This window comes from Balaenoptera physalus (assembly GCF_965194825.1).
Source record: "Balaenoptera physalus genome assembly, chromosome: 11".
Classification (NCBI taxonomy): Eukaryota; Metazoa; Chordata; class Mammalia; order Artiodactyla; family Balaenopteridae; genus Balaenoptera; species Balaenoptera physalus.
The window spans coordinates 26,028,095-26,044,792 of record NC_138896.1 but is presented as its reverse complement, the minus strand read 5'-3'; the positions used below and the strand labels follow the sequence as shown (position 1 = coordinate 26,044,792).

The 16,698-nt window shown below is 39.9% G+C and overlaps 1 protein-coding gene across 18 annotated transcripts in view; it reads right to left on the bottom strand.

Annotated features, from left to right (window-relative positions):
- PKHD1 (PKHD1 ciliary IPT domain containing fibrocystin/polyductin) overlaps positions 1 to 16,698 on the bottom strand; it is a 439,380-nt gene that overhangs the window by 232,142 nt on the left and 190,540 nt on the right. For all 18 annotated transcript variants that reach the window (XM_082411613.1, XM_082411609.1, XM_082411612.1 and 15 more), the window contains 5 exons: positions 14,239 to 14,295; positions 13,873 to 14,003; positions 5,662 to 5,774; positions 4,079 to 4,184; positions 1,962 to 2,096 (listed from right to left, as the gene is read on the bottom strand). In XM_082411613.1, coding sequence (XP_082267739.1) covers positions 1,962 to 2,096; positions 4,079 to 4,184; positions 5,662 to 5,774; positions 13,873 to 14,003; positions 14,239 to 14,295 — 542 coding nt within the window. The remainder of the gene's footprint in view (positions 1 to 1,961; positions 2,097 to 4,078; positions 4,185 to 5,661; positions 5,775 to 13,872; positions 14,004 to 14,238; positions 14,296 to 16,698) is intronic.

Genomic DNA, 16,698 nt, shown 5'->3' with positions numbered 1-16,698 from the left:
TACAGCAATAAAGTGGTTCCCAAATATATCTGAGCAATGTTGTGTTAACTAAAGATTCATAGATATTTTTCTTGTTTGTTTTTAACTCTAGAACTTTGTGAAGACTTTAAAGTGTTACTATGCAATGTGAATTTCAGGGGCTGGGAGGGATGGTAAACAGCATATTCTGTATATAATTAACCTAAGAATCTTTCTTGTCTCAGAGCCTCTCTTGGGACCAACCTTCAATGACAAGCACTTCAGAGAATACTGGAGTAGGCACTAATAAATGCTTATTGCCAAAGCCATTTTCCAGATGTAATTAAACGAGTATTAGACCAGGCGTGGGAAGATATCCAGGTGGTCCTAGCTCCACAATACTGGGAATGATTTGGGGCTATCATTTGACTTCCCAATGCCTCCATTTCTTTACCTGTAAATTCAGGAGTTCTAACTAGACCAACTCTTAGGTAATATTTACCTCTAAAGTTGCATGGTTTTATGATTTGGATGCCTGACCAAGATCTAGACCTTTCCTAGAACAAGCTGTTTAACATTTTCCATCCAGGGACTTTGGTTCTGCACTTACTTGTTAGGAGACTAAGAAGTCCTCAGTTGCATTACCTTGCTGGTGAATCACACCCCAGGGGTGAGATTATTTTTTGTTATCTCATGATAAGCACCCTTTTGTCATAATCTATCTCTTAATTTATGTCACTCTCCCATTAATTATGATGTCTATTTAGCATCAGTTAGGATGTTGTGACATTAATTTGCCAGGACAGTTATTTCCTCAGCTTGATGGGCATTTTGTTTTTAGCATCTTCTCTATGGTCATTTTGGAGAAATTTAAGGGCCTGGGTCAACCGGTGTCACAGAATCTAAATCTGGGTCCCATGCTCTCTTGAAAACTATGCAACCTGAAAAGAAAAATAATCTCTCAAGGTGGTAATCCTTTCAGAGAAAAGGAAAAACTGGCAGGTATTTCCCTCCTGAAAAGAATGGTTCAGAAGAGAAGTAATGAAGGAAGTTGGAGAATTAAATGTAGGAAAATGTAGCTTAGTAAGAAAATGATTTTTTTACTCTTAATGTTTGTATCTATAGCTATGAAATAGTCAAGGGAAGTACGAAAGTCAATAATTATCATTTAAATATCAGTTGATCAAAGCATTCAGGAGCAAACTAAAGAGAATGCTCTTTCCTTGGTCCCCAGAAGTATTCTAGGTCCCTTCCATCTATGATTATTCTGACAATGGGACACTAATATTCATGTAACTCCTTCAAGAAAAAGAACTTGGGGGACCCATTATAGGTCTGAAGCCAATGGCAGCCATGGACTTCCCTTGAGAACTAGTACTTCTTATCCAGGAAGTCCTCTAAGGCTCACCTACATTCTGGGCCCCTGGCCATGCAGTGGCAGGAAAGTCATCTATAGGTTGATGTTTATCATGTAGAAACCCACACTGAGGCAAGTATTAGGGAATCACATAAGAAACCTTAGCATATTAAGCAAACAATATAAATTATATCACCTTTTTTTCTGGGGCAGGGACCCTAAACAGAGTAAGAACCCTATGAACAAAATGTTGATGTCGAAACTTGGCAAACCACAGATGCACAAAGACGATATGGAATCACCTCATAATCCTTGTGAAGTTAGAGTAAATGACCCTAAAATTATTAGGCTTATTATTGAATTGTATGGACAATTATGCTAAATCACAAACAAATAAGAGTTCTGTGAACCACTCAGGGCTTTTGTGATGTACATGGACACATAACATGGAAATCTTGTGTATATTTGAATTTTATGATAAACATCACCACTGTTACAAATCAAAAGCTCCTCCAAATTTGACCAATTAAATACAAGATTTACTAAAGAATGCTATTTAAATTACATATCCTGGATTACCAGGGGACCCAACACATGCGATTCTGTTTTGATGGACAACATAAAAGAATCACACAAAGGCACTTACCTTGGGGGCAAAATGAGCAAGTAATAAGCTGTCAGTAACTGAAGTATTTGCATCACTTTCCAAGATGTCAATTCCAAAATCTCTGCATGCATAAACCCGGAAGTTTTTCAGGTGAAGATTGCTACTTCTAAAAATCTATAAAACAACAGCATATATTATGTCAAAGGTCTGAGGCTCGGGTTTTCTTGCAGACTTCCTGTAGCTTCTTTAATTATTGATGAAGTATAAATAAGCATGCTATACCATATTTAAGCAGCTTTTGTCCATCAATATCTGTGCGGGCATCCCAAAGTTGCCGTGAGGTCAGCACTAACTAGTCCCCTTTGGTAACATCCCCTCTGTACTTTTCATTTCTCCTCCTAACAATTGATGCATTAAAAAGGTCAATGTGAATTCTTCGTTTACCTAAAGTAAACTTGCAACTGTCAAGTAACACAAAATTAACGGAGAAAAACAGAGCATCCAAGAACTCCAGTACTGAACATTTTCCTTGGTGTTGTATACGTTTACTAATATTGTCAGAAAATTGTAAATATGAAATAAGTAATTCAGCATGACTACAGACTCAAAATATGTTATATGCATATATAATGATGACAGCTTGGGCTAGTGGCCCCAAACAAGGATCAAGTATTAACAAAATGAGCTTGTTAGAGTTGAATCACACTAGCTTGGGGGACAGAGCCCTTGGTTTTTACCTAGCACTCATATTAACTAATTATGTGATCTTGGGCAAGACATTTAACTTTTCCTAGGCCTCAGCTCAACCACCCTGAAAATTAGGGTGCCGTTAGGACTACCAGTTAACCTTACACAGTTGCCTCTGTTTACTAAATAGGGTCATGCTTACATTCGTACCTTAAAGTGGGAGTTTCCTATAAATTAAGGCCAAGGAAGCCTTGATTTATCACAGTATGGTGCTTCTACTTGTCGATCAGTCTTTGTGCTTGAATTTTCAAGAACTGAATAGCTTGCATTTCCCACTATGTATGCGCTGACAGCTTTTATAAAATGATAGATCTTTGAAGACACGTTTATGTAAACAAAATAGGTATGATCTGAACTGATAACTTGACAACCGTTGTGACCTAATTACAGGCATCAGCCCTTCTGCAAGGCACGAATTGCTTCCCTGCAAAAGAGGGATCTGTCACCTCTATATTTATAATGCTTATGGGAAACAAAGTACTTCATCAAATTTAATGAGAAGAAAATACTTAATACAATAGGGATTCTTCCTGTTAGCTAACCCAATTTTGTATTTTGGGACTTTCCCAAATAGTTCTCCTTATGTTGGATATGTGAAATAAATGCCTAACTTTCTTACTGTGACTCAATTATATGTTTTTATTCTATTTCCTGAATGCCCTATAGATATATATCTTCATCTGTGTATCTTAGGCTCCTTATTTCTACGTGGCAGAGACCAAATGTATGTAATTTTCTCTGTGTAGCACCAAATAGTGACCCTGGATAATTTTTATATGGTGCTGGTAATAGTGAACATACAAAGCTTTCTTATAAGACATCACTGAAATAATGAAAATTAAATGGATAACATGAACATTGTTTCCTTTCAAGGAAAATAGGAGAAAATTTGGCTCATTGATGAAGGTAAGAATGCCCCCTTGAGCTGGAATTTTTGTGTTTCAGTGATGAACAGCACTTTTCCTTACAACTGAAACATGTACTAGTCAGGATATTAGGGTATCAAATGCACAACTTTTGGAGTCTGGATTCTGCACCTGGTTTTGCTGCTAACAAACTGTGTGACCTTTGGCAAATCCCTTTACTTTCTGAACCTTAATTTTTTTCTCTCTAAATAGGCATGTGAGGGGAAGAACAGATGACCCCTATGATCTTTCTTGGTTGCAAATCTCTACGATTCTGTTGTTCCCTATTAGAGTTGCTGGAAAATCGCCAGACAGGCAATGAACTAACCTTGGCTTACTGACTAGGAATCTGTTCATTCGACAACTATTTCACACACACCTATGATGCTGTTGGCTCCTTAAAGCTGTGAGAATATCGCAATGCTCTCCCAGCAGCAAATCATCCCCCTTTAAGCAGAGATACACAATAAATCACCACAAGAACAAAAAGCTAAAGAAACGTACTTGGGCACCACCTGCACTTCCCCAAACCGTGAAATTTTGGAACAGGGTGGGACCAGTGCCATTATCCCAAGTTGGCTGAAACTTAGGGTATACAAAGAGGCCACACCTAGGAAGAAAGATAAAGAGTGAAATTCAGCCAATTTCTGCATTCCAAATGTCTCACTTTTTCTCATTGGAAAATATAAAACTAAAGGTACTGAATAAGGGAGAGTAAAGAGGAGACCTGCGAGCCTTCTCTCTGACTGTCATTGCCTATCCCTCAGCCTTTCCTTTCTGTCACCCTCTGTGACCTGCTCCTGGATCTCAACAAGACACAGATTGCCATGGTCCCATTCCATTCTCTCAGCCCTTCTAGATCCATCCCCTTCCTGGGAGCCTGGACACCCCTGCCTAGCCCTTCATAACACGAGCCTCACGCTTCCATCAGTCCCTTCTAGATCCATCCCTTTGCTGAGACAGCAGATACCAGCCCCTGTAATCCCTGCAGCTTTTGTGCTTCTCCCTGAAATGCCTTAGCACTGTGGGATTTTGGATACCTTCTCCCCTCACATCCCAGGGCTGCTGAGAGCTGCTAGATAAAAAAACTTCATAATCTTAATAATAATTTCATGACACATGTACTAATTCTCGCCTCAACCGGCACTTCAACATGGCGGAGCAATGGTGCTTAATCCTTATTCCACTCTCCTTATCATTTCCCATCATTGCAGTATTATTTCCCTATTATTAACATAACTATTATCAGAATTATTTATATCGAGGAATTCCCCGGCAGTCCAGTGGTTAGGACTCCATACTTTCACTGTTGAGGGTGTGGGTTCAATCCCTGGTCGGGGAACTAAGATCTCACATGCCACACTGCATGGCCAAAAAAATAATAATAATAAATAAATAAACTGTTTAATAGAATTATTTATATCAATTACTGAGTTCCTACCATATTCGAGATGTTCTCTTAGGTGCATTATAGAAGTCATCTCTAATTTTCACATGAAAATTTCACTAGAGATATGTCCCTATTTCACAAATAAGGGATCTAACTCTTTTTTTAAAAAAAAAAAAAAAGGCAGTTTACTCAGACAAAGTCCAGATTTGAATCGGGGCCTGACTGATTCTGAAGTTCACATTTTTCCCACGTTCCCACCATGTTTCCCAGTCCTTGCTCTTAGCAGATGGCCTTATCCTCTAAATAGCAAAGACTTTGAACGAGCCCCTCTCATCTCACAGTGTGCAAGTCACAGGCAAAGAGCCTCTTCTCCAAACTTCATCTCCCCACTCAGCTCCTGAGCTCAGGCACTCTGGCTTCCCAGGTGCCCCCAGCCTGTTGGGAGTTTAATTCATCTCTCTATTGAATTCTCCTCTGGCCACAAAAGGTGCCCTCTGTCCTATGCCCCTTCAACTGACCTCTCTCTCTTTCCCTTCCCTTCACCACCAAATTTATGATCCAAGATGCTCACTCAGACACATCATCAAATCTCACATGGATGCCAAGCATTACACAACCCTCTCTGTGAGTGTTGTGCAAAAAAATGTTAAACCATAAGGCTTACACCCAAAATGTAGATGAACTTCCCCCAAGTTACCTCGTACAAGCATGTGCACTGTTCCGGGTAAAGGAGAGAAGTGGAGCTTGCGATGTTTGGTTGGTCACAAGGTGAAAAAAGTAGCCATAGCCAGCAGCACACACCCTGTTTCCCTATGGAAATTAAGGATAGTTAAATCATAGTCAGCCCATTACAATAAGGCTGCTGGAAAGAAACACTCTTCTATATGCTCATTCTGCTTTTTCACTTACTTCCTGCCAAGGTGTATTGATATACCTTGGTTCAAAAATACGCTCATTCCAATAAAGAAGATGTGGTGTGTGTATATATAGATATATATATACACACATACATACAATGGAATATTACTCAGCCATTGAAAAGAATGGAATAATGCCATTTGCAGCAGCACGGATGGATGGACCTAGAGATTATCATACTAAGTAAAGTAAGTCAGACAGAGAAAGACAAACGCCATATGATATCACTTATATGTGGAATCTAAAATACAACACAAATGAACATATCTATGAAACAGAAACAGACTCACGGACATAGAGAACACACTTGTGGTTGCCAAGGGGTGGGGGAGCGGGAAGGATTAGGAGTCTGGGATTAGCTGATGCAAACTATTATACATAAAATGGATAAACAACAAGGTCCTACTGTATAGCACAGAAAACTATATTCAATATCCTGTGATAAACCATAATGGAAAAGAATATGAAAAATATACATATGTGTAACTGAGTCACTGTGATGTACAGCAGAAATTAAACACTACATTGTAAATCTAAAAATATATATATGCTCATTCCTCTTCCTCCAGGCAGTTCAATTTGACTGTACTTTGTCCACGTCAATAGCTGGCATCTCATGTTAAAACATCCTTGTAAATTTCCACAGTGAGAAGCTTACTTGTGTCACCTCATACAAGCTCTCCTCTTTAGTGTGTAAAAAATACTCGGGAGCAAAGTCGTCCCTAAAGCCAAGTCTCCACAGAGTGTTCTCTCTGATCCTTTGAACAGAAGAAAAAAACCGAGATTATCTGCAATGGTTATTTAATATCAATGCAGATGGTAAGGGATATGCACGTTGGGATGAGACACAGAAAAGGGTTAGAACTGAAAGAGGAAGTTCTGACCCACTCAAGGATAGAGCTCTTCCTCCCAGCCTTTTAGAGAGCTCGAGGAGTTTATTATACTACACTGTGAGTAAGGATTAAGACCAAAGACCGCAATCACACCCTTTGAATCATAGCTGTTCTCTATTTATCCTTAGGTTAGCAAACTCATTTCATCCCATAGCTTCAGCCACTCTAGACTAATATTTTATTGGCTTTAATTCTTAAATGAAAGGACTTCAGGTATTATTAAAGGCAGCGCTCTGAACCTGGGTGACCCACTGGCAGTCATTATATAGCAGTACTCCCTACAGAAGGGGATTTTAAAAAGTCTGTTCCTCTCTGGGAGTGCCACATGTTCCACACGCATGTGCACACACACAAACACACACACATACGCACAAGCACACAGAAGCGAGCAAAGTCAATATGGAAGAAAAACTGAAATAGGATGTTTTAAAACAAACAATACTCAACTCCTGGCTTATGTGACAGAAGGAATCAGTACCCCAGCACCTGGAGGCCATCAGCCTCTGGGGAAGTATGAATGAGGGCCAGATTTGACACTGAGACGGGAGGCCTGGCCAGCAGGCAGCAGCTGGGACCTGCCCAGGGGAGCCAGCACTTGCTGACACAACCACAGGTACCGTTTCCTGAACATCAGCCGGTAGTTCACTGTGGGCACTGAAGGCTCTCTCACCCTGGGTATCTGTAATCCACCAGCCATGCCTCCTCTTTCACTCCATTACAGAACGCCTTCTTTCTTTTTGCACTAGTGGCCCATTCTTTACTGCACTTCATTCTTTTGGATTCTAAGCATTTCTCCAATTTTCTGAGGCCACTTAAAATTCCAATCACATGTCTTACCACATACTAAAAGTGACTTTTGGACATCATTGAATATGAAGCTGAATCACTATTCAAGATGCTAACATGACTTCAGGACACCTGGGCCATCTCTAGGACCCCAGTTATCTTGGGGTGGCAGAGTCTGGAGCTGTGGTTGCCAGCCAGGGATGATATTGTTCCCCAGAGAGCATCTGGAAATCTCTGGAGACCGTTTTCATTGTCATACTCAGAGGGAGAGGGGTTTTACTAGTATTAAGTGGATAGAGACCAGGGATGCTGTTATATAGAGGACAGCCTCTCACAAATGTGAGAGGCCCCAAATGTTAATACAAACATGGTTAAAAAAAAAAAAAAAAAAAGTCTAAAGTCTTCACTTGTTCTTGAAATAACCCATACCCACTTTCCAGTATCCCATCTCCAAATTTTGATGGAAAGACCAACCTAAATATAAAAACATGGTTAATTACAATAAGAATACTTTGACAGTTTTTACTGGGAGAGTATTTATATCTTTTTAAACAACCAAATCTGCCACTAGACACTCCCCCAAAGAACACTTACTGGCATTGAATCAGTTATCTCAATTCTTCCCTTGTGCTAGAAAACAAGACATGCACTTATGATCCTCAGTTTTGGAATAATCACTGTCACTGGGCTGGCAAATACAAGCATCCAATAGAGCACCAAATACAAGTGCCCTCATAGAAACACAAGCAAGTAATATGGCTGTTGATTCTGTTATGATTACACAACTGGAACCTTCCTCGGGGAAGCACATATGGAGCTCCACCTTCCACATAGCCGGCGTTGAGTGGCTGTGTCTCTACCACCCCCATGAGCCACGAGAAAGGCCATGAGTATATAAGAATTGAGGGTTAGGGAATGGGGGCTTCTGAAACACCCACCTTTTTTGCAAGTATACAAACAACAAGAAAGGTGCACTGGGACTTCCCCGGCAGTCCAGTGGTTAGGTCTCTGCACTTCCACTGCAGGGGGTTTGGGTTCAATACCTGGTCAGGGCACTAAGATCCCACATGCCTCGCAGCACAGCCAAAAAAAAAGAAAGGTGCACTAGAGGCTAGAAATGATCATCTCGCTTGGACGTACACCTCTATTTCATTACCAACGAGATGCTAATTCATTACCATGACTCCACGAGGAAGGGAAAGATTCAAACATATGCAGAATATATTTCAAGGACTTCATCCTTATTCATCACCTTGGCCATACAGGTGCTCAGAGAGCATGTATTTTGAATGAATGAACAGATTTGTTGAATCATCTTCCCTGGTGTCAATAGTATTTTTGGAGCATCTGGGTGGTCATATATAAATGTTTTCCAAGTGCATTTATAGTTGGGCAGGATATTGCAACTTCGGTCTTCTGTTAGCCAATAAGGCTCACTTTTCTTTTAAAAGAAGCACTTGAACAGTCAGATGACATTACTTTCCAGTCCTTTTTTCTCTGCATTCCAGTTGGGTATGCTACAAACGACTTGTGAGCAGAAACCACATATGTATGCAGGCAGCTGGCGGCTTGTGGGGAAGGGTTTAAGGCAAGCAGGGAATTTTGTGTGGAAATCAATTCTTTGCGGAAGTCAATGTATTATGGACATTCAAGCAAGAGAAATTCCAGAGAGAAATTAACTGCCCAAGTAAGCCAGTTCCTTGTGGTGTGCATCTGTAGTCACTAAAAAAAAAGTGAGTTAACCCTTCAGGCAGCTCTTAAATATACATTAGCTATTGAGTGGAGAGAGCTAGAGAGCTGAAATCGGCCTTTAAACACAGAATTCCTTACAAAATTGATTCACAAACCAGAACGAATTCCCCTCAAATTAAATGGATGTTTTCAAAGGGCTGGTCTTCAGGGGGTTTCTGTTGGCTGTTCTAAACAGGGGTCTGGTCGTGGGAAATGTCCAATGCCCACAGACACATGGGATATTCTGGAGCTCTGGGAGTGAACAGTCTCTCGCTGACGGAGAGCAAAGACCTTCCAGCCTGAGGTCAACATAGGTTATGTCTCCTGGAAAGACGAAGCCTCTGGACAGATAAGAAACACCCATAAAGGAGTCAGAGACTCAGATGCTGGAGTGCGGTGGGGAGACAGCCTGGAAATGAAGTGCTCCGGACACTGCAAGGTGATGCATGCAAAGCCTGGCAAAGCCTATCTAAGGAGTATACAAAGGAATATTCCAAGTTCCTTGGACATTCAGATGGGAATATCATGTTGAGTCCTCACTAGCAAGAAGGCACAAAGCTCAGGTTTTGCTTCTCAGAAAAACTGCCCTGGACCTGGCTCAGCAGCAGCCTGGGCAGGGAGGCAGGCAGACCACTTGTGGCTATGAAAACTAAAAAGGAATATCGCACTTGAAATCCCCTGATACCAAGCAGGGTTGAGGGTGAGTGAACTGTAAAGACGGCTTCCTGGGAACCCAGGTGAGTTCCATGCACTGGGCAGAGCATTTGGTCCTAGGCTCTGGATCCCAGCATTCCAGGAACAATATACAACCACAAATAACTGCAGAGACTTAATTAAGGATCAGCTCCGTTTCTTCCTGCCTACCTGCCAGGCCAGAGATTTTAAGGTCAACTTCTGTATGTAGGAGAGAAGGTTTAGGCTTTCTGGATTGGTTGCCCAGCCACTAGGACTAGGTCACCTTCAAGTCTAAATAAGGGCTTTCATTTACATAACAGTCTTGTCCCAATGTCGATTTCCTGGTTTTGCCATTGCTCTATGGCAATGGTTATGGTTATGTTACCATTGGGGGAAGCTGGGGGAAGGACACACAGGAACTCTCTGTTCTATTTTTGCAACTTCTGAGTCTAAAATTATTTCAAAATTAAAAGTTTATAAAAGAAATAGCCTAATGAATCACAGTAATACAGTGGCTTTAAAAAAAATGTTTTGCCAAACTGCAAGGAAACTGAAAAGCAAGGTGGGTAAAGGGGTCACAAAAACTGAGCACGTGCAAGGCTTGGCTCCATCCTCTTAAGGGGCAGTCAGCTCTGAACCACTCACAGAGCAGAACATAAACACCATGCCCCGTGAGACAGTTCCTCACAATATAAGGGATATCTCTCTCTTGAGCATCAGAACAACACTGGAAGAGGACAGGTTTCTCACGCACACACACACACACACCACTACCACCACCACCCTTATCATTGTTGTTGTAGCCTCCTTACTATCACTTTGGAATAAAAATATATTTCTAAAATATATTTTTCAAAGTACTCTGTGTATCATCCACATAGGACACACCTAATAAACACTAGCTTACTGTTTGCCCATTGACTGAAATGACCTTCGTTGGCACTAAGAGAAGTTCCTAATTTTTAGGTTCTGACACATACTCCCAGTCACACCTATGTCCTTGGTTGTGGCACACTCCAGACAATAGACTATGAAAGAGACAGCACAGTGGAACCCCAGTGGCGCAGCTGCAAAATTGGAGAGGACTGTGCAAAATTTAACACTGAGAGATGAATTCCACAGGATCTAAATGCTGACACAGATGAAACATCTTACTTGTCAGTCATCAAAATGATTGCGGGATCTTGGAATCTAGTCTTTATTTTCCTTTTTCTTCCCCCTATTCTTTGATTATGGAATTATACCTACAGCCATTCATTCATTATATTTCATTAATTTTTACTGAGCAACTACTACATTTCAGATGCTGTGCTAAGGTCTAAAAGTTAATAAGCTAATGAAAAGAGAACTACAGAATTTTAAGATCATTGAAGATGAAAATGTCAGGAATTTACCTAATGAATATACTTAATGAATTTACATTACCAGCTTAAACTAAAATCTCATTCTCCAAACACATGCATTGTATTATTTTTCAATTTTGTAAAGTGGATATAAGAGGAAGAAAGTAAATGGATGGAAAGGGAAGGCATCTAACAGAGAACAAACAATTTGTTTTGGGCTCAAATTTTTCATTGCTTTCTAGGCACTGCTCTGCAGGTCAGTGTGCAAAGACTCAAGTGACCTATAAGTTGGTAGGCGGCTCTCTGGTTCTCTGCACATATATAGCCAGCTCATTTCTTTTGTTTTGTTTTGCTTGTTTGTTTTGTGTTAGTTTCAGGTATACAGCAAAGTGATTCAGTTATATATACATATATATATATATATATATATATATATTCTTTTTCATATTCTTTTCCATTATAGGTTATTGCAAGATACTGAATATAGTTCTCTGTGCTATACAGTAGGTCCTTGTTGTTTATCCACTTTATATATAGTAGCTGGTATCTGTTAATCCCAAACTCCTAATTTACCCCGCTCCCCCCTTTCCCACTTGGTAACCATAAGCTTGTTTTCTGTTTGTGAATCTGTTTCTGTTTTGTAAGTAAGCTCTTCTGTATCATTTTTTTTAGATTCCACATATAAGTGATATCATATGGCATTTGTCTCTTTCTTTGACTTACTTCACCTTAGTATGATAATCTCTAGGTCCATCCATGTTGCTGCAAATGGTATTGTTTCATTCTTTTTATGGCTGAGTAATATTCCATTATATATATATATATATATATACCACATCTTGTTTATCCATTCATCTGTTGGTGGACACTTAGGTCGCTTCCATGTCTCGGAAGCATTGCAAATAGTGCTGCTATGAACACTGGGGTGTACGTATCTTTTCGAACTAGATATACGCCCAGGAGTGGGATTGCTGGGCCATATGGTAACTCTATTTTTAGTTTTTTAAGGAGCCTCCGTACTGTTCTCTGTGGTAACTGCTCGTCAGCTCATTTCTTACTAGTCAAGTAGTGGCCAGAACACCCACCCAGGAGGCAACGAGCTACCCAGTGAAGCAAAGCCAGGCAGCACCTCTGACACTCAAGGTGGGATTTAGATACATTCCAGCCTCCTGAAGGAAAATGACCTGGGCAACCCTGAGGGTCTACTACTTCAGAGTAGTCAAGATTATGTTACCCAAGAAACTAGGCAAAAACGTAACTCTTTAGTCCCCAAAGCTTGCTGGCATAGTTATGCAGCAAACCATGTGGTCACCAACAAGTTAAACGTCACTCTCATTGTTCTGCGTCTACAGGTTGGTTTCCTTCAATCCAGGCACTGCTGCCTCCTGCCCTCACTGGCACATTAGCTGCCCCCATTAGGCACCGAAAATAGGGTGTAAGCACTGTGCTTGGAATAAAGGTAATTAAGAGTCTGGCGGAGGGTTGAGGAGATAACCATGACTTTTATTAGGGGTTATTCAGCTGAAGGTAATTAAAAACAGATGATCAGAGAGGGAGAAGTTCCTTCTCTCCGGTCCTCAGAAACTTGGCATCACTGTCATGACACAGTAGGTACTCAGAGCCAAGTCCTGAAGAGTGAGACCCTTAACCCTTTCATAGATGGTCCATGGGACAAAATTATTGGAAAAGGGGAAACTAAATGGCCTTCCCACTACTCTGATGCAATTCCTCATTCACAGATCTATGGTTAAACTACCAGAAAAATTAATTTCTTAAAGTGTTTAGAGAGAAATTTACCAAGAAGTAATATTAAGTTGTATTAAATAATGGGATAAAAAACCAAGGCCATCAGAGTGTATAGCTGACCCTTGAACAATGCAGGGGTTGGGAGTGCCAACCCTCTACGCAGTCAAAAATCCACATATAATTTATAGTCCACCTTCCATATATATGATCCCTCGGTGCCCATGGTTCCACGTCCAAGGATTCAGCTAACTGTGGATAGTGTGGTAGTGTAATATTTACTATTGAAAGAAATCCGAGTGTAAGTGGACCCATGCAGTTCAAACCCGTGTTGTTCAAGCGTCAAATGTAATTCATTCATCCTGGAATGTGATGTGATCTCACACACCTCGTGACTCTGCTGACCCTCAATTTTGAACACTCTTAAAGGGCAACAATATGACCACATTAGTATAGTAACATAGTGAAGATTTAGTAAGTATTTATTATTGGAATCGAGACCAAATTCAGCAACCACAGAAGATGGCTCAGGAAGATATTTTAGTTTGCATTAACCTAAATGACCAGAAAATAATCAATATCTACTTTGTTTTGCTTTGTATAAATATTGCTTCAAAGGGTGTTCACAGGAATTCTGAGGGAAGTGATAGCATTTATCCTAAAGCATCGTTTAACCCAAAATCATAAAGTAGTTTCCTGTTACCATTGTGCAGCTAGTAGATGCTGCATACCACACCACTGATGCTGCCACTCTGGATAACTTCCGGAGTGAATTTTATGCCTCTCATTTCTGACCGTCCTGGGAGCTGAAGATCTTACCTCTATAACATTGGTGGGATCACGGATGTAGATACCAGAGGGTGTCACCATTTCAGTACTGGAAAGTCCCTCGGCGCCAGAAACACTGATGATCACATTGTTTCTTATTATATTCCCCTGTTCTGACCAGTCTAATTTAAGAAAAGGGGATTCACCAACATAATTAAAATGTACTCAACTCAACGTTCTTATTTCTACTAATACACGTTATAGTTCTCATCATGCATATACGTATATGTATATATATAAACATCTAGTGTGTTCAGCAAATTTAAGATATCTAACATACTGCCAGCAGGCTTGTCTATAAAATGTATGACGACTTAAATGGATGGTAACAGTTTTAAAACCAGTTTACATATTTACCATTTTCTCTTCCAGGAATAACCTCCCAAGGGATATACCTTATCTCAGGGGACGCACCTGAGAACAAAAGGTCATGTTAGCTCAGCATGTTTCACGCCACCCAGGAAAATGAGAGATGCTGAAATACTATTTCTTTTTTTTGGTGTGGCTTGTTTTGATTTTGTGTTGTGTTTTTATCTATGAACCAGACAAACAGATTCAGATTATGTGAACTTTTTAGTTCTAGAGTATCATGAATCAGAAGCTCGTTTTAAATTAAAAAAATAACAACAAAGAGATCTACCGTTTTACTTCTTAAGAAGAGTCTGACTGTCTTCTTAGTTAAATGTCACACACCCCTATGTCAGGTCCAGCCCCATCCTTAGCTGTTTGAATTGACCACCAGACATCTGCATGCCCTTCTCTTCCCCTGAAAGAGCGGGAATGTCCTGGAGGAACAGGTTAGACAAGACCTGAGACCCTCACAGTCAAACCAGAGGTTTGAAATAGAAGAGAATAAAAGAGCACGGGCCATGCTACATAGAGATCAGCCACTTACATGGTATCCACACAGAGCAACCCCACAGACCCCCTTTCTTCTAGGTCTTTAGGTGTCTGGGCTTCCCATGTCACTTCATGAGTCTGAGTTTGCAAACTCATCTTGCATGATTGAGTACATTATCTAAAATGCACTGACAGATATTCTAATTCCATCACCTGTAATGCAGTAGATGTCAAGAGCCTCCAATTCACGATATCCAAGCACTCAAGGCCAAATTCCTCCTGCAGGTTTTCTTCCTTGCCTAGTTAATGTCTATTCCATATACTTGTTTCCTCCTAAAATAATATTGTTAGGGTACCTCCCTGAATTTCTGCCCCAGGTTTCAAAAAACTTTTCCCTTACAGCAACAAAAGTAAGAATAAGCAAAGTCAATCCTCTACGTGTTAGTCTGACTGCCCTGTAGCTGTCCTTTTCCAATCAAAAGATTTTCCTTCACCTGATGACTTCTATTGTCCTTAGCTCTTTGCCTTTTCGAGCTTGAGTTAGTTTACATGATCCATAATTTCCCACTAAACAGTTTCCCTCTCAGGGTTAGAACCTTTCTAGCGTTTATCTTAACAGATCATTCCTAAATGAAACATACACATTTTCTCACTGATGATATCACAGAATTTATTTAAATAGAAAACACTATCTAACAAGTACAGTTAGAGTCTTACTTTCTGTGAAAACCTCTGATTTGCTTTTTTATTCCGATATAACCAAAGACCCGTTGTTCATTAATACATTCACTTCTTTCAACAAATATATCTCCAAGTGCACTAGTTAAGGTGCTAAGTGCGAAGGGGAAAATGTTCACATGAAATCTGGTGGTAAAACACATGATCAGAAACATGATATATAATTTTTAAATCAATAAGTAATGATTGTTGGTAAAAGAGCTCAGACAGATGGACTTGCCTTGGGAGTGTGGGGGAGACACTCTTACAGGAGGAGAGTGAGTGGTATGAGCAGAAGGAAAGAGCCATGCAAAGGCCCTGATGCAGGAGAAAGCGTGGTCTTTAGAAAGAATTAAAATAAAATAGGTCCGTGCAGTTAGAGTACACAGGGAGAGGACAATAGCAGGATAAGTGTACCAAGGTTAATAAAGGCAAAATCATTAAGGGAGTCTTTTAAGCCAGAGTAAGGATTTTGGATTGTATTCTAAGAGAAATAAGAAATTCTTAAAGGGCTTTAAGGAGAGGAGTGATATGATGCAATCTGAGATTGTTAAGGATAATTCTAGGCATCGCAAGGGGAATGAACTTTAGGAAACAAAAGTGGATACAAGTGACCATTTAGAAGATTCTTGAAACATGGGCTTCTTCAGCAAGCCACAAGAGCAGCAAAGAACAGAATTCAACATTTTTAACTCCTTGTTCAACATCCAGGTTTGACACTCCATGAGACTGCACAAACACCTATTTATGTGACTTTGAATTATTGTTAAAATTACTGACAATAAATTTTAAAATCTCCCATTGTATATTTATTAACCTGAACTGAAATGCCATCTTTAAAAATCAGTTTCCTCAGAAACAGACTCAGAGACAGAGAACAGACTTGTGGTTGCCAAGGAAGGGGTGGAGGAAGGAAGGATTGGGAGTTTGGGATTAGCAGATGCAAACTATTATATAGGATGTATAAACAACAAGGGCCTACTGTATAGCACAGGGAACTATATTCAATATCCTGTGGCAAACCATAATGGAAAAGAATATGAAAAAGAATATATATATATATATATATATGTATAACTGAGTCACATTGCTGTACAGAAGAAATTAACACAACATTGTAAATCAACTACACCTCAATAAGATTTAAAAAATAAAAATAAATAAAAAATAAAAATCAGTTTCCTATTGGTAAAGCTTAGTTAGCCAATCAGTAATGACTAAATTTAAAATTAGAATTTTTAACTACGGCCTATTTCTAAT